The 26,814-nt window shown below is 46.3% G+C and overlaps 1 protein-coding gene across 2 annotated transcripts in view; it reads right to left on the bottom strand.

The window, feature by feature from the left end:
• Positions 1-26,814, bottom strand: part of LOC148442495 (L-gulonolactone oxidase-like) — a 367,708-nt gene that overhangs the window by 318,446 nt on the left and 22,448 nt on the right. For both annotated transcript variants that reach the window (XM_088463888.1, XM_088463887.1), the window contains exons 2-3: positions 20,675-20,776; positions 9,200-9,325 (exon numbers count right to left, since the gene is read on the bottom strand). In XM_088463888.1, the coding sequence (XP_088320014.1) occupies positions 9,200-9,325; positions 20,675-20,776 (228 nt within the window). The remainder of the gene's footprint in view (positions 1-9,199; positions 9,326-20,674; positions 20,777-26,814) is intronic.

Below are 26,814 nucleotides of genomic sequence, written 5' to 3'. Positions count from 1 at the left end.
TGCATTACCCGGGGGAGGTTAGGGTTAGGCATCACCCGGGGGAGGTTAGGGTTAGTCACCACCAGGGGGAGGTTAGGGTTAGGCATCACCCGGGGGGAGGTTAGGGTTAGACACCACCCGGGGGGAGGTTAGGGTTAGGCATCACCCGGGGGGAGGTTAGGGTTAGACACCACCCGGGGGGAGGTTAGGGTTAGACACCACCCGGGGGGAGGTTAGGGTTAGGCACCACCCGGGGGCAGGTTAGGGTTAGGCATCACCCGGGGGGAGGTTAGGGTTAGTCACCACCCGGGGGAGGTTAGGGTTAGGCATCACCCGGGGGAGGTTAGGGTTAGGCATCACCCTGGGGGAGGTTAGGGTTAGGCACCACCCGGGGGAGGTTAGGCATCACCTGGGGGAGGTTAGGGTTAGGCACCACCCGGGGGGAGGTTAGGGTTAGGCATCACCCGGGGGAAGTTAGGGTTAGGCATCACCCGGGGGGAGGTTAGGGTTAGGCACCACTAAGGGAGATTTAGGGGGAGGGAGAGAGGGGGGGGGGATTAGGATATTTTCCACTGTTGGGATCTTCATGCATCTAGATGCCATTGTTGGGATTTGAACTGGCGGCAATCTTAAATACCGGCCGGTATTTCATACCCAGCCCTGACCACCATAGCTGCAATAACTTGTTTTACAGGAGTTTTCCTTTAGTTATTGTAAGGTGTTTTTATGTCTTCATGCAGTTTTTCACAGTTTTCTAAAAACCTGCTGGTAAATTTACTAATGGTCAATTTTAATCGATTAAAAATCTATCTAAATAGATCAATATTGATGTTGTGTTTAATGAGCTAAATCGCACATTTACTAACACTTAAAAATCAATATCAAAAAATGTCTTTTAGTACGTGTGTGACTTAGGCCCTGAAACACATCGATGTTCATCAATTTTTAATTGATTAAAATCGACTTTTAGTAAATTTATCCCTTGCACTCCACTGATGAAGTATGGTCAGTAACCACCAGACCTTATGTCTCTTTGTAAGTCCTTACACCAGCATCTACTAAGTCTCTTTGTAAGTCCTTACACCAGCATCTGCTAAGTCTCTATGTAAGTCCTTACACCAGCATCTGCTAAGTCTCTTTGTAAGTCCTTACACCAGCATCTGCTAAGTCTCTTTGTAAGTCCTTACACCAGCATCTGCTAAGTCTCTATGTAAGTCCTTACACCAGCATCTGCTAAGTCTCTATGTAAGTCCTTACACCAGCATTTGCTAAGTCTCTATGTAAGTCCTTACACCAGCATCTGCTAAGTCTCTATGTAAGTCCTTACACCAGCATCTGCTAAGTCTCTATGTAAGTCCTTACACCAGCATCTGCTAAGTCTCTATGTAAGTCCTTACACCAGCATCTGCTAAGTCTCACTGTAAGTCCTTACACCAGCATCAGCTAAGTCTCTATGTAAGTCCTTAAACCAGCATCGGCTAGGTCTCTATGTAAGTCCTTAGACCAGCATCTGCTAAGTCTCTATGTAAGTCCTTACACCAGCATCTGCTAAGTCTCTATGTAAGTCCTTACACCAGCATCTGCTAAGTCTCTATGTAAGTCCTTATACCAGCATCTGCTAAGTCTCTATATAAGTCCTTACACCAGCATCTGCTAAGTCTCTATGTTAGTCCTTATACCAGCATCTGCTAAGTCTCTATGTAAGTCCTTATACCAGCATCTGCTAAGTCTCACTGTAAGTCCTTACACCAACATCTGCTAAGTCTCTATGTTAGTCCTTACACCAGCATCTGCTAAGTCTCTATGGAAGTCCTTACACCAGCATCTGCTAAGTAAGTCCTTACACCAGCAACTGCTAAGTAAGTCCTTACACCAGCATCTGCTAAGTCTCTATGTAAGTCCTTACACCAGCATCTGCTAAGTCTCTATGTAAGTCCTTACACCAGCATCTGCTAAGTCTCTATGTAAGTCCTTACACCAGCATCTGCTAAGTCTCTATGTAAGTCCTTACACCAGCATCTGCTAAGTCTCACTGTAAGTCCTTACACCAGCATCTACTAAGTCTCTTTGTAAGTCCTTACACCAGCATCTGCTAAGTCCTTACACCAGCATCTACTAAGTCTCTTTGTAAGTCCTTACACCAGCATCTGCTAAGTCTCTCTGTAAGTCCTTACACCAGCATCTGCTAAGTCTCTATGTAAGTCCTTACACCGGCATCTGCTAAGTCTCTATGTAAGTCCTTACACCGGCATCTGCTAAGTCTCTATGTAAGTCCTTACACCGGCATCTGCTAAGTCTCTATGTAAGTCCTTACACCGGCATCTGCTAAGTCTCTTTGTAAGTCCTTACACCGGCATCTGCTAAGTCTCTATGTAAGTCCTTACACCGGCATCTGCTAAGTCTCTATGTAAGTCCTTACACCAGCATCTGCTAAGTCTCTATGTAAGTCCTTACACCAGCATCTGCTAAGTCTCTATGTAAGTCCTTACACCAGCATCTGCTAAGTCTCTTTGTAAGTCCTTACACCAGCATCTGCTAAGTCTCACTGTAAGTCCTTACACCAGCATCTGCTAAGTCTCTATGTAAGTCCTTACACCAGCATCTGCTAAGTCTCTATGTAAGTCCTTACACCAGCATCTGCTAAGTCTCTTTGTAAGTCCTTACACCAGCATCTGCTAAGTCTCTATGTAAGTCCTTACACCAGCATCTGCTAAGTCTCACTGTAAGTCCTTACACCAGCATCTGCTAAGTCTCTATGTTAGTCCTTACACCAGCATCTGCTATGTCTCTTTGTAAGTCCTTACACCAGCATCTGCTAAGTCTCTATGTTAGTCCTTACACCAGCATCTGCTAAGTCTCTATGTAAGTCCTTACACCAGCATCTGCTAAGTCTCTATGTAAGTCCTTACACCAGCATCTGCTAAGTAAGTCCTTACACCAGCATCTGCTAAGTCTCTTTGTAAGTCCTTACACCAGCATCTGCTAAGTCTCTATGTAAGTCCTTATACCAGCATCTGCTAAGTCTCTATATAAGTCCTTACACCAGCATCTGCTAAGTCTCTATGTAAGTCCTTACACCAGCATCTGCTAAGTCTCTATGTAAGTCCTTACACCAGCATCTGCTAAGTCTCTATGTAAGTCCTTACACCAGCATCTGCTAAGTCTCTATGTAAGTCCTTACACCAGCATCTGCTAAGTCTCTATGTAAGTCCTTACACCAGCATCTGCTAAGTCTCTTTGTAAGTCCTTACACCAGCATCTGCTAAGTCTTACTGTAAGTCCTTACACCAGCATCTACTAAGTCTCTATGTAAGTCCTTACACCAGCATCTGCTAAGTCTCTATGTAAGTCCTTACACCAGCATCTGCTAAGTCTCTTTGTAAGTCCTTACACCAGCATCTGCTAAGTCTCTATGTAAGTCCTTACACCAGCATCTGCTAAGTCTCACTGTAAGTCCTTACACCAGCATCTGCTAAGTCTCTATGTTAGTCCTTACACCAGCATCTGCTATGTCTCTTTGTAAGTCCTTACACCAGCATCTGCTAAGTCTCTATGTTAGTCCTTACACCAGCATCTGCTAAGTCTCTGTGTAAGTCCTTACACCAGCATCTGCTAAGTCTCTATGTAAGTCCTTACACCAGCATCTGCTAAGTCTCTATGTAAGTCCTTACACCAGCATCTGCTAAGTCTCTATGTAAGTCCTTACACCAGCATCTGCTAAGTCTCTATGTAAGTCCTTACACCAGCATCTGCTAAGTCTCTATGTAAGTCCTTACACCAGCATCTGCTAAGTCTCACTGTAAGTCCTTATACCAGCATCTGCTAAGTCTCTATGTAAGTCCTTATACCAGCATCTGCTAAGTCTCTTTGTAAGTCCTTACACCAGCATCTGCTAAGTCTCTATGTAAGTCCTTACACCAGCATCTGCTAAGTCTCTTTGTAAAGCTGTTTTACACACTATACGATGTGAGAGCCAGCGATGGTGCGATGCGTTATACCGAAACATCGCACGCACCATAGACCCTGCACAATCCGGTGTACATTGGTGAGATGTGTTGTTACATACTGCATGTAACAACACCACGGATGCTCAGCATGTTGAACCTTGATGGAGCTGCAGTGGCAGAATACTACGTCCGGTACCACTGGTAGATTTTAGCTAGGGGTTGCAGGGCGCCAGTCTTCTGGTAAAATCTGCCACCCCCCCAAAGGGGCGTGGCCACTCCAGTGAGTACTAGCACTATGAGGAGGAGAGGACAAATAGTAACTTCTCATTGGAAGCCACAATGGGACTGTCAGCTCACCGATCTAACAGCACCACACGGGAGTACATTCTTCTATGTGGGACTGCCAGTATGGGGTGGGATTAGCAGAAACAGTTTCCAGCTGGAGCCCACACTGCTAATTCCCCAGGTGTACATGGCTTCTAGGGGCTGCAGACTATGCATTACCTACAAGCTGTTTTAGAGCTGATGCGCTTAGGCAAATGCAGAGGGGGGGTTCTTGTTGCCTGGAAACCCCTCTTCCCAGTCCACATTAGAAATAGTACATAGAATTTTACTAATGCTGCATGTTCTTCTCACTATCACAAATGAAATAATTAGCACCACTTGTGGATCTTTTAACATATGTCAGCCAGTAATAAATGCACCTGTGCACCAACTAGATCTGGAAAACATGCACTGTTAGGAGTGCACTGCTATGTATAGAGCATCAATAGGCTTAATTATTAATACAGTATCATATAATAATACACTATCCAGTGCATAACGAGACCAATATGTACATATATGTCCAGGGCAGTGCTAGGTTCTTCTGCTGCTTCCCCAGACTCCTGGACTTGTTCCCATGCTCTGGAATGGTGCCCACACCTGAAATAAAAACACTCAGCTCGAGCAGGTTGGCCCTATGGCCGCATATAATGGGTTACTGTGATCACTGTTCCTGTATATGCTGGAATTATGACACACAATACACTATGTATGACACATATAATGGGTTACTGTGATCACTGGTCCTGTATATGCTGGAATTATGACACACAATACACTATGTATGACGCATATTAAAGCTGGATAAGTGCTAATTATACCCTCTTCATGGACTGGCCACACTCACTCTAAAATCCAGCATTTGGAAACCCCCCTCTAGGAATCCTGTGTTTGCCACTGAATGTGCATGTGCAAGTAGTGACTGGCATACACAATGATTAGGGCAAATGAACCGGACCACCAAGGCACTGACCCGGAACTGAAGCCAGGGCACCATCCCTAAGGTAAAAAGTTAGGAGTCGCTCCTTCCGAGTACCATTCCTATCAGCTAAGAACGGGAAACTGAGGCTACAGTGGGCACAGGCTCGCCAGCACTGGGCAGATGAAGACTGGAAAAACATCGCCTGATCTGATGAATCCCCATTTCTGCTGCAACATGTGGTTGGTAGGGTCAGAAAATATGAATCCATAGATCCAATCTGCCTTTTTGTCACCGGCTCAGGCTGCTGTGGTATGGTGGAGTGGTTGGAATATTTTCTTGTCACACATTAGGTCCTTTAATACCAACTAAAAATCCTTCAAATACCACAGCCTACCTGGGTGTTGCTGCTGACCATGTGCAGCACTGTATGGGGGTCATTCAGACCCACTCACGAGCGGCAGTACGCTCGCAAGTGGGTCGATGTTCCCCACTGCGCATGCACACGACGGAGGGAGCTCCGTCGTGCGCATGCGCGAGACCCGGCGAGCGACGGGCTTTCCATCGCTCGGGGTCTCGCACCAAAGGGGGCGTGCTGTCGATGTTGATTGACAGCACGCCCCCTTTGGTGGGCGTGCCGGGGGCGTGCCTGCCAGACGGAGCCGTTCCCATGGGAACGCCTACCGTCTCAAGCCGGCCCCACTGACATCACTAGTGATGTCAGTGAGAGTGATTTTGGCTCTGATAGAGCCAAAATCACTCCTGGCATTGTGGCTGGGAAACCCGACCGCAGGGTTTCCCTCGCAAGTCCGATGGTCGCGATGGTAAAGACCATCACTACCATCTTTTTGCACGCTCGTATATATGCTGTGGGTGGTGACCCACAGCTATACGAGCGTCCAGGAGGATGCTCCATTTTAATGGAGGAGGGCCCTGATTCAGAGCGAGCGCTCTGGTCAGAGCGTCCGGCTCTGAATCAGGGCCTATGTCCCCTGTCTACACATCTTACACTGGCTACTACCTACAGGATCACGCATCATGTCACTCAGCACACGTCAGGTCACGCTGGTACCAGGACCATGAGTTCTGTGTACTACAATGGCCTCATCAGTCTCCAGGTCTCAGTCCAGTAGCGTGTAATATATTGCAGGGGGACAGTACATTTCCCGTGTCTGGAATGTGGCTCCACGATACGCAGAAATGAGCCCGACAGCCTAATCAGTGCCTAAGCCAATGGAAAGGACAAATCGCTGGGACTCCAACAGACTGTTACAATGAATCAATTTCCTCTCCCATTACTGTAATGTCTAAAGCAAGAGCTCAAATAAATTCTTCTCTAAAAAAAAGATATATCTTTACAGAATCAATGGTTCTTGTTAATAGAATTAAATATTGAACCGGCCGACTCTTAAAATAACAAAGCTCTGTTCCCGATCGATGGGAATAGCCAGATTCTCCCTCTTACACTGAGCTAAAGAGGGAGATCTTGCAAATGCCACACATCAGCATTCATTGTAATCAGTGGCATTTACTGTACCACTGCCAGTAATAAATTATACTGTGTATGCTTCTCTGTGCCAAGCTACCTGGCAGGGGAAGATCTGGGCCTTTCACAGACACAGCACTTGGTACAGAGGAGCTTATTCAGACCCGCTCGCTAGATGCATTCGCTCGCTCCCAGCGTATGCAAATCTAACGCACGCCTGATTCTGAGGTGGGAGCAGTAGCGGCTCTGGAGGTGGGTCTGCAGCACAGTCCAAAATTCATATAGGGGAACCACACCAACTGCCAGCGAGACCCGTCCAGCGATGTTTGGGAGCATTTGGAGTGGCAGTTGGTGTGTTTTCCCTATTTGAACTTTGGACTGCGGTCCAGAGCCGCCACTGGGTGGGAGTAAAGCAAAACTAAACAAGAAACTTTGCACCTGGACAAACCATTCTGCAATACAAGGGGGGGGAAATCCAGGTATTATGTTGGCATGCAGGGTAAATACCGGCTGCTTTTGCATGTAGCCCTCAAATGCTGGACAGCTTTATTTTTACACTGCAATTTAGAAGTTTACAGTATAGGTAACAATCTGAATCAGGTCACCTTGTTCAGGTAAATGGATATTATGTGCGCTAAGAATCTCATGTATATTTAAGATCCCTGCAGCCCCTTCATGACTCCCCCTCCCACCACTCCACCCCGACACCCACCTCCGTCGATTCGTCTCACCCCCCTTCCCCAGCTCCCATACTATCCCCGGCAGCTGGTCCTCCTCTCAGAAATGTGTCCGTCTCCATCGCAGCAGGAGCCATTGGGGTCTGTGCCCACCGGCTTCCACTGCACGCGCATTGATCAGACAGGACAGGCGATACACAATGATTATGTAGACAATGATATTAATGTAAAAGAGGCTAATACACAGACGTTTGTGTGTGGTTAGTATGTCTTTAGGGTGCATTCTTGTCCTGTAAATCTAGTCTCAGCCGTGACGCACATTTCACACTTTATAACTCACAAAGCCCCCCCCCCTTTCATTTAAACCAACGGTGAGCAACAGCATACCACTGCCGGTCCTTGAGGGGCACAATTCTTTCACTCTTACTATGTGGGTAAAGTATTCAGCCTGTAAACTTAGAGGGGTATTCAATTTGAAACGTAAACTTCGCCGTCTGTGCGTGTCGAACTTTTCGCCGCACATCGTAGTTTTTGCCGGCGAAAAAGTATCACTCGCGCCTCCGCTTATACTTGTATTCAATTTGAAATCGTCGAAAACGGCGCCCAGCGAAAGTGAAATCAGCGAAGACTTAGCTGATTTTTGAGTAAATCACCCTAACACCCCCAAAAAGATGCTCTGACATGGGGGATCACTCTGGATACCCCCGATTAGCCCTGCTGAAGGTTTTTGGGGTCTTTAAACGGGCTCGATAGCTGCTATTTTGGGGATTTGGGAAGGTGATGAAGAATAGTATTTAGAAGGTTTTTTTGCAGAAAATAAGTAGTCCCAGCAAATTTTGGGTACTTGAAAATGGGGGTGAGCATATTTAAAAGTTCCTAAAGTGAAGGTTCAAAAAGCATGAAAAATCCACCTGCCGCAAACACCAGCAATGAAAAAAACACTTGGGGCATATTTGGGGACCCCCCTAGATTGTAGTTCGCTAGTTTTTAACTTTGTACCCCCCAATTTTTTTTTTCGCCCCCAAAATGAAAGTGCTTTTTTTGGGGTCTTCTGAGGTTTTTTTTTATTTTTGACACAGTTTACCTTTGGGGGACTGTCTGAAGGTTGTAGGGTAGTTTCCGAAATGTTGCACCCCAAAACCCCAATTCTGCACTTTTCCAGGCTCTGTAATTAGCAGCTGACAGGACAGAAGTTCTCCAGCAAATGCAAAACTTTATATTGTTATTTTTGGTCCCTTTACAGAATCTCAAACTCGGAAGAATGAAATGATAAATCGATGCGGTAGAGGAAGACAGCAGCATTAATTGCATGAAAACATCGGCAGAATTCAGGCACTCTCATTTTTTGAAGTAAAAAAAACAGTCAGCTACAGCACAGGTTCTCAAACTCGGTCCTCGGGACCCCAAACAGTGCATGTTTTCCAGGTCTCCTCACTGAATCACAAGTGAAATAATTAGCTCCACCTGTGGATCTTTTAAAATGTGTCAGTGAGTAATGAATACACCTGTGCACCTGCTGGGTGACCTGGAAAATGTGACCTGTGGGGTCCTGAGGACCGAGTTTGAGAACCACTGAGCTACAGTATTGTCTGCGATTTAATATACATCTTATGAATATACATTTGTCCAAAGAAAAACTGTTCTGGTCACTAAGTCCACGAGAGAATAAAAACCTCTCTGGAGTTACTCCAGATTAGTGACCGTGACGCTACGACGGCGTTACGTCTATGTCGCTACAGGCAAATAATTAATATGACACCAGATGGAACATACGTTTTAAAAATATTTTTGGCCCAAATCTCCAAAGCCGCACGGCCTCCGATCATGACATCTAGAAGACTGTGAACATGTAATTATATATTCATACCTTAATAACCTTGTTCATTTTATTCATCCGGATCATAAAATCATCGGTGCAGGCGATGTCCGAGGGGGAGTGTCCTCCGCCCACCACTTTCACCCTTTTACTTCTCTGACGAGCGAGATCCAGAATCTGAAAGGAAGGAATAATAACGGCTTGTGTTACCTACACTCTGTTTGTAATGGACATCTAGATCTAAAACACATTTTTCACATTTTGGGAGACATTGGCCCTCATTCAGAGCCGCTCGTTAGCGGCAGTACGCTCGTTCCGAGCGATGTTTGCACATCTGCGCATGCGTACGGTTTTTAGTACGCATGCGCGAACCAGTCAGTGCGGCCAAAAATCGTTTGTACGCTATATAGCGAGTGCCTGCTATTTTGAGTGACAGAATGAGGCGTATGTGGGTGGTAACAGGGGAAGGTGCTTGAAAATGGGGAGTGGAGATCCGAACGCAGGCGTGCTTAAAGGTCAAAACGGGCGTTTTATGGGTGTGCATAATTAATACAGCAGCGTCATTGACCACGTCACTGGGCTATTTTATAGCCAGAACTGCTCGCAAATTTGTGGTAGCAAACACCAACCACAAGAATAGCGAGCAGCCCATACGCTGGTCGATGTACTCGATTAACCTAATAAATAGCGGACATGACGTATGGTGCGAGCGGCCAGGGGGCGTTTTTAACAAATAAACGAGCGTATGTTTTGCTCGCTCGTTCAGACTTAGAGGTGTGAACAGACTGCAATTTGCGAACGGATCATTTGAATAGCCACCCCTTGTTTTTGAACGAACGACCGCAAATAGCGAACGGCTCTGAATCAGGCCCATTGGTCCTTATCCAGTGGGTCGATGCATTTAAAACATCCGGCACTAGAGCCCGATGCTGTAAATCCATGCATGAGTCTGAGATGCACTAAGCATGCGTCATGATGGTTACCGCAGGGGGATGCAGATCGGAACTGCATGGAGAATCATGCAAATCCGATAGGTGTTCCTGGGCAGTTCCTGGGCATGTAGGCGGTTGTGACGGGTACTTACCAGAGTCAGGAATTGTGTCGGAAGACGCAAGTTCCACTGGCACCGCTGTACCATCAGACAATCTGAGCAACCATAGGAATGCTGAAATGCCCAACGGTCCGATGTCCTCTCGATGGTGGGACTATTTGAGCGCCGCAGAGGATTACAGCTGGTGGGCGTCTCAGTAGACAGATCACAGTCTGCAGCATTAGCATAAATTCACAGTAGCGCCCGCGACAAATGCCACAGCCGCTACTGCATTTAGCATCCACATCTAAATTAGGAAGAGTAATAATGCTGTTATGCTTGCAGCAGACATGGGGAGATGATCACAATATACTGATAAATATTCCTCATTGCCTTTTAGCCCCTATGTCTCCCAGCTTAGATCAGCCAATATGCACTGATTGGTAAAGGTGACTGAAGTGCTCTGCACTCCATCCTGCAACCACTCCATCCTGCAAGCGCTCCATCCTGCAACCACTCCATCCTGCAACCACTCCATCCATTACTCCATTCTGTAAACACTCCATCCTGCGAGCACTCCATCCTGCGAGCACTCCATCCTGCGAGCACTCCATCCTGCAAGCACTCCATCCTGCAAGCACTCCATCCTGCAAGCACTCCATCCATTACTCCATTCTGTAAACACTCCATCCTGCACTCTTTACTGCAACCACTATATCCTGCAATCACTTCACCCACAGTCACACTATCCACAATCCCTCCATTCTGCAATGACTCCACCACAATCACAGTATCTGCAATCTTTCCATCCTGCAATCACAGTAATATAGTAACTGACGGGTAAGAGGAGTTTGCACACAAATAGTGAGCAGATGGAGTCTGTCTCATCTGCTCTTAGTAGAAGGCGTATTGCTTATGCCAACCATTCCCAAGGCTGCCTGAGATCTCTGAATACTAAGGAGCCTATTTGTCATTACATTTTGGCAGCATATCCCCTGAAAACACCCATTTTCAGGGGATACCCACAAATATTAAGGATATTTTTCCATATCTCTATATAACCACACATTCAGAACCTCTCGCAGTCCTGTCGTTTTCATCTCAAGAATATTTCCAGGATCAGACCCTTTCTCACCCAGGATGCTACCAAAACCCTCATACACTCACTGGTCATCTCCAGATTGGACTACTGTAACCTCCTCCTATCTGGCCTCCCCAAATCCCTTCTCTCCCCTCTCCAGTCTGTCCCCAGTGCTGCTGCTCGGCTCATCTTCCTCTCCAAACGCTCTACATCTGCCTCCCCTCTCCTACACGCCCTACACTGGCTCCCCTTCCCTTTTAGAACCCAATTGAAGGTTCTCACACCCACTTACAAAGCCCTCACCCATTCCTCTCCCGCATACATCTCTGATCTCCTCTCCCTTCACTCTTCTGTCCGCCCTCTTCATTCACTTAATACACGCCGCCTTTCATGCCAGCTGATTACTTACTCCCACCTCCAAGATTCTGCCCGCGCTGCTCCTCACCTTTGGAACTCTCTCCCTCTCCCCATCAGACTCTGCACCTCTCTACAATCTTTCAAACGAGCTCTTAAGACCCACTACTTCATTAAAGCCTTCCAGCTCTCATCCTAACTTGCTGCTACATCTTCCATCCTCCTCGCCTACCCAATCTGTCACTCCTGTGTGTCTGCCCCTCCCTTAAAGAATGTAAGCTCTTTCGAGCAGGGCACTCTACCCTCTTGTGCTTCTCCCTACTGTAATTTAATTTATCTCTTACTCCCCACTAGGGCAACTAACACTTGGCTGCTTATGCGGGCGTTAAGGCCCTAATATAGCAATGTTTATTATACATGTATTGTATTTAGGGGTGTGCACCGGCCACTTTTCGTGTTTTGTGTTTTGGTTTTGGATCTGGATCTTTCTTCGTGTTTTGGATCTGGATTGGTTTTGCCAAAACCACCCTTCCGTGTTTTGGGTTCTGGGTTTTGTGTTTTGGATCTGTATTTTTTTTTTAAAAAGCATAAAAACAGCTAAAATCACAGAATTTGTTGGTTTCTCTGCTCCTATGCTATTATTAACCTCAATAACCTTAATTTCCACTCATTTCCAGTCTATTCTGAACACCTCACACCTCACAATAGTGTTTCCATGTCCAAAAGGTTGCACCGAGGTAGCTGGATGACTATGCTAAGCGACACGAGTGGGCGGCACAAACACGTGACCCATCTAGGAGTGACACTGCAGTGGCAGACAGGATGGCAGTTAGAAAAACTAGGCCCCAAACTGTACATAATGCAAAGAAAAAAAAGAAGTGCAAGATGGAATTGTCCTTGGGCCCTCCCACCCACCCTTATGTTGTATAAACAGGACATGCACACTTTAACAAATCAATCATTTCAGCGCCAGGGTCTGCCACACAACTGTGGCTGAAATGATTGGTTCGTTTGGGCCCCCACAAAACAAGCTGGCAATTAATGTGTCCCTGCACAAACTGGCTCTACGGAGGCAAGATGTCATCCTCATCCTCCTCATCCACCGATTCCTCACCCTCTTCAGTGTGTACATCCTCATCCTCACAAAGTATTAACTCGTCCCCACTTGAATCCACCACCACAGGTCCCTCTGTACCTTCTGGAGGCTGGTCTCCCTGGAAGAGCTGATAATTCATTTTGATAAACATCATCTTCTCCACATTCTGTGGAAGCAACCTCCTACGCCTTTCGCTGACAAGGTTCCCGGCTGCACTAAACACTCTTTCGGAGTACACACTGGAGGGGGGGCAACTCAGGTAAAATAGAGCCAGCTTGTACAGGGGCCTCCAAATTGCCTCTTTTTCCTGCCAGTACAGGTATGGACTGTCTGACATGCCTACTTGGATGCTGTCACCGATGTAATCCTCCACCATTCTGTCAATGGTGACAGTATCATATGCAGTGACAGTAGACATGTCAGAAATTGTTGCCAGGTCCTTCAGTCCGGACCAGATGTCCAAACTTGGTCCTGCCTGCCCTGCATCACCGCCAGCGGGTTGCTTAGGATACCTAAGTTTTTTCCTGGCAGCCCCAGTTGCGGGAGAAAATGAAGAAGGAGCCGTTGACGTGTCACGTTCCGCTTCAGCTGACAGTGTGTTCACCAGCAGGTCTTTGCACCTCTGCAGGCTTGTGTCGGCCGGAAAGAGAGACACCACATAGGCTTTAAACCTAGGATCAAGCACGGTGGCCAAAATGTAGTGGTCTGATTTCAACAGATTGACCACCCTGGAATCCTGGCAAAGCGAATGAAGGGCTTCATCCACAAGTCCCACATGCCGAGCGGAATCGCTCCGTCTTAGCTCCTCCTTCACTTTCTCCAGCTGCTTCTGCAAAAGCCTGATGAGGGGAATGACCTGACTCAAGCTGGCTGTGTCTGAACTGACTTCACGTGTGGCAAGTTCGAAGGGCTGGAGAACCTTGCACAACACGGAAATCATTCTCCACTGCGCTTGAGTCAGGTGCATACCCCCTCCTTTGCCTATGTCATAGGTGGATGTATAGGCTTGTATGGCCTTTTGCTGCTCCTCCATCCTCTGAAGCATATAGAGGGTTGAGTTCCACCGCGTCACAACCTCTTGCTTCAGGTGATGGCGGGGCAGGTTCAAGAGTGTTTGCTGGCGCTCCAGTCTTCGGCACGCAGTCGCTGAATGGCGAAAGTGGCCAGAAATTTTTCGGGCCACCCAAAGCGTCTCCTGCACGCCCCTGTCGCTTTTCAGAAAATTCTGCACCACCAAGTTTATTGTGTGAGCAAAACATGGGACGTGCTGGAATTTGCCCAGATGTAATGCCCGCACAATATTGGTGGCGTTGTCAGATATCACAAATCCCCAGGAGAGTCTAAGTGGGGTAAGCCACTGGGCGATGATTTCCCTCAGTTTCTCTAAGAGGTTGTCGGCGGTGTGCCTCTTACTGAAACCGGTGATACACAGCGTAGCCTGCCTTGTAACGAGCTGGCATTTCTGAGATGCTGCTACTGGTGACGCTGCTGCTGTTGCTGCGTAAGGTGATACATCTACCCAGTGGGCTGTCACAGTCATATAGTCCTTAGTCTGCCCTGTTCCACTTGTCCACATGTCCGTGGTTAAGTGGACATTGTGTACAACGGCATTTTTCAGGACACTGAGGACACTTTTTCTGACGTTTCTGTACAGTCTCGGTATCACCTGCCTAGTGAAGTGGAATCTAGACGGGATTTGGAACCGGGGACACACTACCTCCATCAATTGTCTAAATCCCACTGCACTAATGGCGGATACCGGACGCACGTCTAACACCAACATAGCAGTCAAGGCCTCAGTTATACGTTTTGCTTCGGGATGACTGCTGTCGTACTTCATCCTCCTCGCTAAGGACTGTTGGAGGGTCAATTGTTTAGTAAAAGTAGTGGTGTTCCTACTTCCTCTCTGGGATGATGAACGACTCCCAGCAGCAGCAACAGCAGCAGCGGCAGCAGTAGGCGTAGCAATGCAGGATCCTCCAGAGGAATCCCGGATAGGAGAGTCAGTCATGCCAGTGACATGGCCTGCAGGACTACTTCCGATCCTGACTAAGGAGGAAATTGACGAGGAGGGAGTTGACGGTGTGGTTTGCAGGCGCTTGGATACAACAGGACAACGGGATTTAGGTGTCCCTGGACTGCTTACGGTCTTAGCCAAAGTTTCTGAACTTGACAGTAACTTTTTATGAACGCGCTGCAGGTGCCGTATAAGGGAGGATGTTCCTAGGTGGTTGACGTCCCTACCCCTACTTATTTCACCTTTACATATGGTACATATGGCAAGACAGTTGTTGTCCGGATTTGGATAGAAATATTGCCAGACCAAAGAAATGGAATGTTTGGTCTTCTGCCCAGGCATGACCGTGATGGGCTTTTTCATCCCACGGACAACAACTGTCTCCCCCGGAGCCTGATTTAAACAAACCACATCACCATCAGAATCCTCCTCGCCAACTTCCTCCTCAGCGCCAGCTACACCAGTATCCTCATCCTGTTGTACTTCAACAGTGACATCTTCAATTTGCATATCAGCAAGTGGACTGTGGGTGCTCCTTTCAGCACTTGCAGGGGGCGTGCAAATGGTGGAAAGAGCCACCTCTTCCCGTCCAGTGCTGGGAAGGTCAGGCATCGCAACCACCACCACACTTGGACTCTCCTTGGGGATTTGTGATATCTTCTTAGAAAGCACAGTTCTTCGCTGTGCTTTTGCCAGCTTAACTCTTTTGATTTTTTTAGTGGGAGGAGGGCTTCCATCGTCATGTGAAGCTGAACCACTAGTCATGAACATACTAGGGATCGACCTTAGCCGTTCCTTGCCACTCCGTGTCGTAAATGGCATATTGGCAAGTTTACGTTTCTCTTCAGCTGATTTAAATGTCTTTTTCAAGGTCATTTTCCTGAACTTTGCCATTTGGGATTGTATGTGCCCTCTACTATGACATTGGGCATCGGCCTTGGCAGACGACGTTGATGGCATGTTATCGTCTATGTCATGACTAGTGGCAGCAGCTTCAGCACTAGGAGGAAGTGGTTCTTGATCTTTCTCTATTTTATTTTTATCGGAGAAAGTTTGGTCCTCCATTTATGTTATATCGATTTGATATATACGTGCGGCTAAACCCAGAAAATAATTTTTTTTTTGGTTTGGACTGGAGTGTACTTTGGGGGTTACAGCACCCTTTAACGGTCAAGCCAGCCGGCCCTTTACTTATGACACAGGCGCACTCTTGGCACTACTTTGTTGATGCACGTTCGGCTACTGCGCACACAATTCACAAACACAGAAAATAATTTTTTTTTTGGTTTGGACTGGAGTGTACTTTCGGGGGTTACAGCACCCTTAACGGTCAAGCCAGCCGGCCCTTTACTTATGACACAGGCGCACGCTTGGCACTACTTTGTTGATGCACGTGCGGCTACTGCGCACACAATTCACAAACACAGAAAATAATTTTTTTTTTGGTTTGGACTGGAGTGTACTTTGGGGGTTACAGCACCCTTTAACGGTCAAGCCAGCCGGCCCTTTACTTATGACACAGGCGCACGCTTGGCACTACTTTGTTGATGCACGTGCGGCTACTGCGCACACAATTCACAAACACAGAAAATAATTTGTTTTTGGTTTGGACTGGAGTGTACTTTCGGGGGTTACAGCACCCTTTAACGGTCAAGCCAGCCGGCCCTTTACTTATGACACAGGCGCACGCTTGGCACTACTTTGTTGATGCACGTGCGGCTACTGCGCACACAATTCACAAACACAGAAAATAATTTTTTTTTTGGTTTGGACTGGAGTGTACTTTGGGGGTTACAGCACCCTTTAACGGTCAAGCCAGCCGGCCCTTTACTTATGACACAGGCGCACGCTTGGCACTACTTTGTTGATGCACGTGCGGCTACTGCGCACACAATTCACAAACACAGAAAATAATTTTTTTTTTGGTTTGGACTGGAGTGTACTTTCGGGGGTTACAGCACCCTTAACGGTCAAGCCAGCCGGCCCTTTACTTATGACACAGGCGCACGCTTGGCACTACTTTGTTGCTGCACGTGCGGCTACTGCGCACACAATTCACAAACACAGAAAATAATTTTTTTTTTGGTTTGGACTGGAGTGTACTTTCGGGGGTTACAGCACCCTTAACGGTCAAGCCAGCCGGCCCTTTACTTATGACACAGGCGCACGCTTGGCACTACTTTGTTGATGCACGTGCGGCTACTGCGCACACAATTCACAAACACAGAAAATAATTTTTTTTTTGGTTTGGACTGGAGTGTACTTTCGGGGGTTACAGCACCCTTAACGGTCAAGCCAGCCGGCCCTTTACTTATGACACAGGCGCACGCTTGGCACTACTTTGTTGATGCACGTGCGGCTACTGCGCACACAATTCACAAACACAGAAAATAATTTTTTTTTTGGTTTGGACTGGAGTGTACTTTCGGGGGTTACAGCACCCTTAACGGTCAAGCCAGCCGGCCCTTTACTTATGACACAGGCGCACACTTGGCACTACTTTGTTGATGCACGTGCGGCTACTGCGCACACAATTCACAAACACAGAAAATAATTTTTTTTTTGGTTTGGACTGGAGTGTACTTTCGGGGGTTACAGCACCCTTAACGGTCAAGCCAGCCGGCCCTTTACTTATGACACAGGCGCACGCTTGGCACTACTTTGTTGATGCACGTGCGGCTACTGCGCACACAATTCACAAACACAGAAAATAATTTTTTTTTTGGTTTGGACTGGAGTGTACTTTCGGGGGTTACAGCACCCTTAACGGTCAAGCCAGCCGGCCCTTTACTTATGACACAGGCGCACGCTTGGCACTACTTTGTTGATGCACGTGCGGCTACTGCGCACACAATTCACAAACACAGAAAATAATTTTTTTTTTGGTTTGGACTGGAGTGTACTTTCGGGGGTTACAGCACCCTTAACGGTCAAGCCAGCCGGCCCTTTACTTATGACACAGGCGCACGCTTGGCACTACTTTGTTGATGCACGTGCGGCTACTGCGCACACAATTCACAAACACAGAAAATAATTTTTTTTTTGGTTTGGACTGGAGTGTACTTTCGGGGGTTACAGCACCCTTAACGGTCAAGCCAGCCGGCCCTTTACTTATGACACAGGCGCACGCTTGGCACTACTTTGTTGATGCACGTGCGGCTACTGCGCACACAATTCACAAACACAGAAAATAATTTTTTTTTTGGTTTGGACTGGAGTGTACTTTCGGGGGTTACAGCACCCTTAACGGTCAAGCCAGCCGGCCCTTTACTTATGACACAGGCGCACGCTTGGCACTACTTTGTTGATGCACGTGCGGCTACTGCGCACACAATTCACAAACACAGAAAATAATTTTTTTTTTGGTTTGGACTGGAGTGTACTTTCGGGGGTTACAGCACCCTTAACGGTCAAGCCAGCCAGCCCTTTACTTATGACACAGGCGCACGCTTGGCACTACTTTGTTGATGCACGTGCGGCTACTGCGCACACAATTCACAAACACAGAAAATAATTTTTTTTTTGGTTTGGACTGGAGTGTACTTTCGGGGGTTACAGCACCCTTAACGGTCAAGCCAGCCGGCCCTTTACTTATGACACAGGCGCACGCTTGGCACTACTTTGTTGATGCACGTGCGGCTACTGCGCACACAATTCACAAACACAGAAAATAATTTTTTTTTGGGTTTGGACTGGAGTGTACTTTCGGGGGTTACAGCACCCTTAACGGTCAAGCCAGCCGGCCCTTTACTTATGACACAGGCGCACGCTTGGCACTACTTTGTTGATGCACGTGCGGCTACTGCGCACACAATTCACAAACACAGAAAATAATTTTTTTTTTGGTTTGGACTGGAGTGTACTTTCGGGGGTTACAGCACCCTTAACGGTCAAGCCAGCCGGCCCTTTACTTATGACACAGGCGCACGCTTGGCACTACTTTGTTGATGCACGTGCGGCTACTGCGCACACAATTCACAAACACAGAAAATAATTTTTTTTTGGTTTGGACTGGAGTGTACTTTCGGGGGTTACAGCACCCTTAACGGTCAAGCCAGCCGGCCCTTTACTTATGACACAGGCGCACGCTTGGCACTACTTTGTTGATGCACGTGCGGCTACTGCGCACACAATTCACAAACACAGAAAATATATTATTTTTTTAGCACTTGGGGGGAGCACCCCTGATGGACAGAGCACCCCCTGGACAACACTGCAGCACTCCTTTAGGACTGGGACACTGCACAGGACTTTGGAGTGGACACAGCCCCTATGGAGAACTGACTGCACAACACAGTCCAGCCAGCCCCTATGGACTTTGAAGTAGTGGACACAGCCCCTATTAACAACAGCAGCACAGCACAACACAGCCAGCCCCTATGGACTTTGAAGTAGTGGACAACAGCAGCACTACACTACACTACACTACACAGCCCTAACTCCCACCCTCCCTCTTCACTGTCCACAGCCGAGTGAGAAAATGGCGCCGACGTGGGTACCTTATATAGGATCCAAAACCCGCGAGACTCGGAAGGCGGGATGATGACGTTTTGCCTCGATTTCAGATCCGAGTCAGGCGGGAAAAGTCGAGCCTGATTCGGATCGGACTCGGATCGGGGGGGCTCGGGGGGGTTCGGATTTCAGAAATCCGAACCCGCTCACCCCTAATTGTATTGTAAGTCAATGGTTACTTATTTATCTATGTACTGTGTAAGGCGCTGCGGAACACTTGTGGCGCCATATAAATAAATCATAATAATAATAATAATAATAATAATAATAATCTGCCGTGGTCCCTCCATTTACCAACAACAGCCACAGCCACCAAAGATTTCTATGAGGGCTGCAAAGTTGTCAGATTTACCAAGCTCTGCAATAATCTGCTACCTATGGGCTTCATTCCACAAAACTTTCCGTGAAGGGTCTCCCATGCACTGGCCACCGCACATGTCTGGTTACCGGAGGAGCAGTGAATTTTTGTCTTTTGGGGTCATTTCACTTTTTACACATCACAGGAGCTCCTGTCTGCCAGTGAGTAATGATAAATCTAGGTGATCTATCATTTCTTACTGCCGCGAATAGCTGTGATACGAAGTTACATTTATTAGGTCTAAAACCAGATAATTAGTAAATAGGCCCCTAAGTCCTGCTACATTCTAAAGGCTGGGACCTCTCTCATACAGGGCGACAGAAGATTACTGCATAATTAAAGAAGATTTGTCTGGAAGTGGCTGAGGGCCTGATTCAGAGCCGGACGCTATTTGCGAACGGTCGTTCAGAAAAAGGGGCCGGCTATTTAAATTGAGCGCTCGCTCTTTGCGGTCTGTTGACGCCTCTATGTCTGAGCAAGCGAAGAAAACATGCGCTCGCTATTTTGTAAAGACGCCCCCTGGCCGCTCGCATCATACGTCATCTCCGCTATTTATTTGATTAATCAAGTACATCGAAAGGCGTCTGAACTGCTCGCAGTGCTTGTGGTTGGATTTACTTCCCGCAATCACTGCGAGCAGTTCAGGCTAAGAGACAACCAAGTGACGTGATCGATGGCGCTCCTTTACTAATTATTCACTCCCATTAAACGCCTGTTTTGACCGTTTGGCACGCCTGCGTTCGGATCTCCACTCCCCGTTTCCAAGCACCTTCCCCTGTTACCACCCACAAACGCCTCATTCTGTCACAATATCCAACCACAATGACTGGTTGGCGCATGCGCATTACGACCCATACGCATGCGCAGATGTGCGAACATCGCTCGGAGCGAACGAGCGGCTCTGAATCAGGTCCTTTGTGGTCTATGGCAGTCAAAAGGGCATGCTGGGAGTTGCAGTCTACTGACATTTGGAGATTCCATGTCTACCCCATCCTACAGGCTCTCCCATCCTGACATTAGTGCAGAGACAACAGGAGAATACCCACCACCAGTGAAGACACTATCACCCTCTACTCACCTCCTTCACCTCTTCTACACACGTGGGCTGGAAGTAGAGCTCGGGGTTAGAACCGTAGGTCTGAGCCCAGTTTTGAAACTTGAATCCTCCCTGGCCGAGCACCTAAACAAAGACAGAAGATGGACTAATGCCGGTGTTTGTAGGGTACAATAAGCACACTTAAGATATATAAGAAACCACAAGGCTGCAGACCCGCAATGCTACTTTTTGCCCACAAGTATGCCTAGCTGTTCACCAAGCGCACAGTGTACACCCACTTCATGGTCATTGGCATCCTCTAATGAAATCAATCTGTGCCTACTGTAGCTCTGAGGGATATCGTATGCTTTGGTGTCTAAACCTACAACCACCGACCGCCTTACTGTGCCCGTGCTTTGCCTACGTTTAATCAGCTGTGTACAGTCTATAGCAGGCCTGGCCAACCTGTGCCTCTCCAGTTGTTGTGAAACTACAAATCCCAGCATGCCCTGCCACAGTTTTGCTATTAGGGAATGCTAAAACTTGTAACTTGTAGTTTCACAACAGCTGGGAAGCCACAGGTTGGCCAGGCCTGGTCTATAGGATAAATGAATATGGTAAATTAAAATATGTCTATTTTAATCATAAAGCCAAATTGCTGATTAAAAGTGACATAAGTGCCCTGAGACCCATCTACCATGTGCCAGCTGGGCTCATGTCTAGGGCAGCACCTTGCGCAGTAGAGGGTTCGCTGTCAGGAGGGAGAGAAATCATACGTTAGAGAGAGGTAAAGTGAAGAACATTCATCTACTTTTGATCGTGTGTTGGAGGGAAGTCACATTAATAGCTCGGACATGTTAAAAGGAAAATTAAACCATAAATTTATATCACACAATTTCACTTGCCTTTGTTTTCTATCTTATTGATCCTTTAATGCAAAAGACAAACATGAATTACATATTGCACGGTCGCCATGTGTAATATTCGTACCCAGGAACATTTAGAGGACCAAAAAAACTGGCAGGAAAAGGTGGGTACAACTGGCGCCATCTATGTGTTTGGGAAGTGCCAATAATTATCACATAGTGACTCATTATGGAAAGGGTCCATGGTTTAATTACAGTAAGTGGTATTTCTCATACAGGAGAGATTCCCATCCGTCGCATTAAGGCATCGCCAGCAGAATTGCTGTGACAGGCCCCCGAGATTAATGAGCAATGTGAAATTACAATGCCAATCACGTGTTATTGTATAATCAATGGCTGATTGAATACATATATACCACTCCGGATAACTAATAGCCAACAATGTCAGTGATGTTCTACCGCGGAGATAAGTCAGTGGTGCCTTCCATACTGAGATATGACAGAGAACACGGACACAACTATATATTATGCTAGTTTTACAGCCGCGGTTTCTGCAGGGAATTAAATGCTGATCGTTCTAGAACTGCGATCATTAACCAGCTGTATACCGAGCAGGTAGCACTCCATGTGACTATGGATCGCAGTTGTTAATATGCACGCAATCGGTCGATTGTTGCGTTCTTGCGCGAGCCGGCCACCGCGATCGCAGAGTGATTGACAGGAAGTGCTGTTTGTGGCTGGTGACGCGGGTGGTCAGCTGAACGCAGCTGTGCCACTACGTTTGCACGCCGTTTCAGGGGCGTGCATAAATTAGCCACTGCGACAGCCACAATCAGTCTCATAGCGTGTGCGGCTGTTAGCAACTTCTGAGTAAGGTAATGGCTTGTGCAAGTGTGCGTATGGGTCCGATGTTACTCGATTGTACCGATGTTTTCGCTATTCTGCTAAACATTACGGATGTGCGCATGGTAAAGTGGGCGTGATTTCCTCAAACTGCAAATAATATGATTTTTTTTTGTTTGCCATCTTCATCTTCTACTGTTTTGGCTGCTTCAGTGGGCACAGAACAATCTTATGCTAGTTACTGTAGGTCATCTGGATGTCCACAGCAGCACAGAGTATTTCATGAGACGGAGTGTGCTGATTTTGTGGAGGCCGTATTGTATTGTGAGTGAGGACAGGGCTGCATGTGACAGGGGCAGTGACATGATTTGAGGAGGGGAATGGAGGCAGAAGGAAGCCACAGACTGAAGTTATATAGTGGGAGGAGCAGGGTCCCCCAGCAGCACAGAGTATATCAGGAGATGAGTGATTTGACGGTCTCTAGCCATCTATGTGAAGTAGCAATGGCACCATCAATGGTGAACCATTTGATCGCCTTCTCTACCTTGATCCAAAATGGGTTGGGCATGATGGCATTAAAGGGTTATGTTTAGTAGTTAGGTTACAGGCAGTTATTTGGCCTAATGAGCAGTGGTATGGGAGGGGATAGGAGGTTATATTAACCAGTCCTAGCATTGATTCAGCCTTCCCTTATAATTTGCTTTCTATCTTGTTTATGGTCTTGTTGTTGCAGGAAGGAGCAGCCGAATCAATGGTGCAATAATTGCGTAAACTCTCCTTTCAGCAAGGGCTTAGTTGCCGAGCTCAGCCACATCATTCTTCCAGTTGGGATATGGTAATAGGCACCTAGGCAGGCTGCAGTCTCCCCATTTAAATCCCCCACCCCCCAATGCATGTGATGGTTTCATTGATATCGGAATCCCCTATGGTCAGCCCTGGTAATGGCCACCCTTTGTCACCACAGTTAGTTATTGTTAACAATAAAAATGACATTTGTATATTCTTTTGCTGGGGTCTAATAATCAATATCGTTTGGCTACTCCATACAGTAGAAATTAGATGGCACTCACCAGACTTGCAGATAAAGAGATTTAAGTTTTATTTAAACGCTTTCGTTGCTTCAATGGTCAACATTTCGATCTACACATAGGACCACTAACAAGACATCCATTCAGTCAGATCCACCAGGCAAATGAGTTATATGCCTATAGCATCCCTGCCACGAATCCCCCACCTCATTAGTGGGAGCACAGACATGAGATAATGAATCATAGTCAGGCATTATACCACTAATACAGCATATAAATATAGTGGAATAAGGGTTTATCTTACCTATTTATATTTCATAATCAAGCTGGCCCTATTACAGATACCAGCATTCTATAGTTATGGCAGTTACATACCACATTTAGGTCTCCCGGCATCATGCGTCCCACTCCGGAGCGCAAACATAATTTCCTCCTATCATTTTCCTCCATTCACCCAGCGCTTTTTCTTAGCGCCTCGCACGGTCATTAATCCAATACATCCCGCCTTCTGCATCCATTGGATAATGGCGGTTCAGCCCACTATGAGATCTGCGTTCCAGTCTGGAACGCAAATGACAAGTCGCGCTTATAGTGGCATTCATAGTATTTGTTAATCGCGGTTTTATGAAAGAAAAGATTAATCTTCCGAGGTAATAAAGCTTTTCACTAACTCTTGTTTCATATGCCTGGCTTTGCGATATATGATACGTGGGTTTTCTACAACGTAATCAATCTTGAACCGGACTTCACCTTAAACAATTTCTCCTAAAAGGAGCTATAACATATGTTTTACTAATCTAAATATTTCCTTTACAGGTGCCACTAGTGTATTCACTAAATAAAGCACTCATAACCCCCCCTTATATTTCATGTTTTACATTTTAATGAGCTGCTTCAAACCCTAGCGCAGTAATATACAAATACCTTATAGCAATCGCAGTTTTATAACATGCTGTCTGTAGTAGTACCTATAGCATCATATAGCATCAATAAGGAGGAAACACCATATATATTCTGTGACACTATGTTCTTAAAGGGGAATACATTTAAAAGTAGTTATTTTAAAGTATCCTTCACTGTTACCATTTAGGCCCATCAGTCTATTTCAAAAGATATATTTATCACCCCTATTATGTGTGCATGATCACATATGGATATAAACATTCCATATCTTCTTAGAACATGATAAACCCAATACAGAACATATTTCCATAGTCATTATCAAGGTCCAGAAATAGATTGTAACCGAGGGATGTAGTTATGACCGGTGGCCGCGATGCCGCTGGTCTAAATCCCGATGGGGAAGCCCAACAAGGGACTTAAGATAGGCATCGAAATACCAACAATCATCTTAATCCCGACGCCAGAATATAGAAGATGCCGGCCTGAACGAAGTAAGTCCGTGGCGCCCTTACTGTTAGTCCGGGGGGGGGTAGGTTTAGGCAGTGTAGCAGGGTCAGGCACCCCTAGGGGGAGGGTTAGCCACAGCTTACAAAAAGGGAGGGTTAGGAGAAGAAGGGGGGAGGGTAAGTATACTTACCCGACCGGTATTGCGACAGGAGGCATCCCAATTCCGTATTTCACAGGTTCTCAAACTCGGTCCTCGGGACCCCAAACAGTGCATGTTTTACAGGTCTCCTCACAGAATCACAAGTGAGATATTAGCTCCACATGAGTCAGTGAGTAATGAATACACCTGTGCTCCTGCGGGGTGATCTGCAAAACGTGACCTGTGTGGGGTCCTGAGGACTGAGTTTGAGAACCTCTGCCGTATCTGATATTCATAGGAAAATCTCTTAAGGTAGACATTTTTTTAAATATATGATGTATAGTAGTATTATGCACAACCAGCTCCCCATACAATAGAGAGGGAGCAAAAATAGTAAACCCAATCTATAAATAAAATATGCAAACACAAATTATATAAATATACAGTCAGGTGCATAAATATTGGGACATTGACAGAATTTTCATATTTTGGCCTCTATTCACCACCACAATGGCTTTGAAATGAAACAAACAAGATGTGCTTTAACTGCAGACTTTCAGATTTAATTTGAGGGTAATTACATCCAAATCAGGTGAACGGTGTAGGAATTACAACGGTTTCTATATGTGCCTCCCACTTTTTAAGGGGCCAAAAGTAATGGGATAAACTAAACAATCCTAAATCTAACTTTCACTTTTTAATACTTTGTTGCAAATTCTTTGCAGGCAATTACAGCCTGAAGTCTGGAACGCATAGACATCACCAGATGCTGGGTTTCATCCCTGGTGATGTTCTGCCAGGCCTTTGCTGCAAATGTCTTCAGTTCCTGCTTGTTCTTGGGGCATTTTCCCTTCAGTTTTGTCTTCATCAAGTGAAATGCATGCTCAATCGGATTCAGGTCAGGGGATTGACTTGGCCATTGCATAACATTCCACTTTTAGCCTTAAAAAATTGTTTGGTTGCTTTTTGAGTATGCTTCGGGTCATTGTCCATCTGCACTGTGAAGCGCCGTCCAATGACTTCTGAAGCATTTGACTGAATATGAGCATATAATATTGCCCGAAACACTTCAGAATTCATTCTGCTGCTTTTGTCAGCAGTCACATCATCAATAAATACAAGGGAACCAGTTCCATTGGCAGCCATAGATGCCCACGCCATGACACTACCACCACCATGCTTCACTGATGAGGTGGTATGTTTTGAATCATGAGCAGTTCCTTTCCTTCTCCATACTCTTCTCTTCCCATCATTCTGGTACAAGTTGATCTTTGTCTCATCTGTCCATAGGATGTTGTTCCAGAACTGTAATGGCTTTTTTAGATGTTGTTTGGCAAACTCTAATCTGGTCTTCCTGTTTTTGAGGCTCACCAATGGTTTACATCTTTTGGTGAACCCTCTATATTCACTCTTGTGAAGTATTCTCTTGATTGATTTTGACACATATACACCTACCTCCTGAAGAGTGTTCTTGATTTGGCCAACTGTTGTGAAGGGGTTTTTCTTCACCAGGGAAATAATTCTTCTGTCATCCACCACAGTTGTTTTCCGTGGTCTTCCGGGTCTTTTGGTGTTGCTGAGCTCTCCGGTGCGTTCTTTCTTTTTAAGAATGTTCCAAACAGTTGATTTGGCCACACCTAATGTCTCTGATGGGTTTGTTTTGATTTTTCAGCCTAATGATGGCTTGCTTCACTGATAGTGACAGCTCTTTGGATCTCATATTGAGAGTCGACAGCTTCTGATTCCAAATGCAAATGTCACACCTAGAATCAACTCCAGAACTTTTACCTGCTTAACTGATAATGAAATAACGAGGGAATAGCCCACACCTGTCCATGAAATAGCTTTTGAGTTGATAGTCCCATTACTTTTGGCCCCTTAAAAAGTTGGAGGCACATATAGAAACCGTTGTAATTCCTACGCCGCTCACCTGATTTGGATGTAATTACCCTCAAA

The sequence above is a fragment of the Taudactylus pleione genome, unplaced genomic scaffold, assembly GCF_031769625.1.
Source record: "Taudactylus pleione unplaced genomic scaffold, aTauple2 ptg001494l, whole genome shotgun sequence".
In the NCBI taxonomy this organism is placed as follows: Eukaryota; Metazoa; Chordata; class Amphibia; order Anura; family Myobatrachidae; genus Taudactylus; species Taudactylus pleione.
Note: the sequence above shows the minus strand (reverse complement) of the source record. Positions and strands in the feature narration are given on the sequence as shown.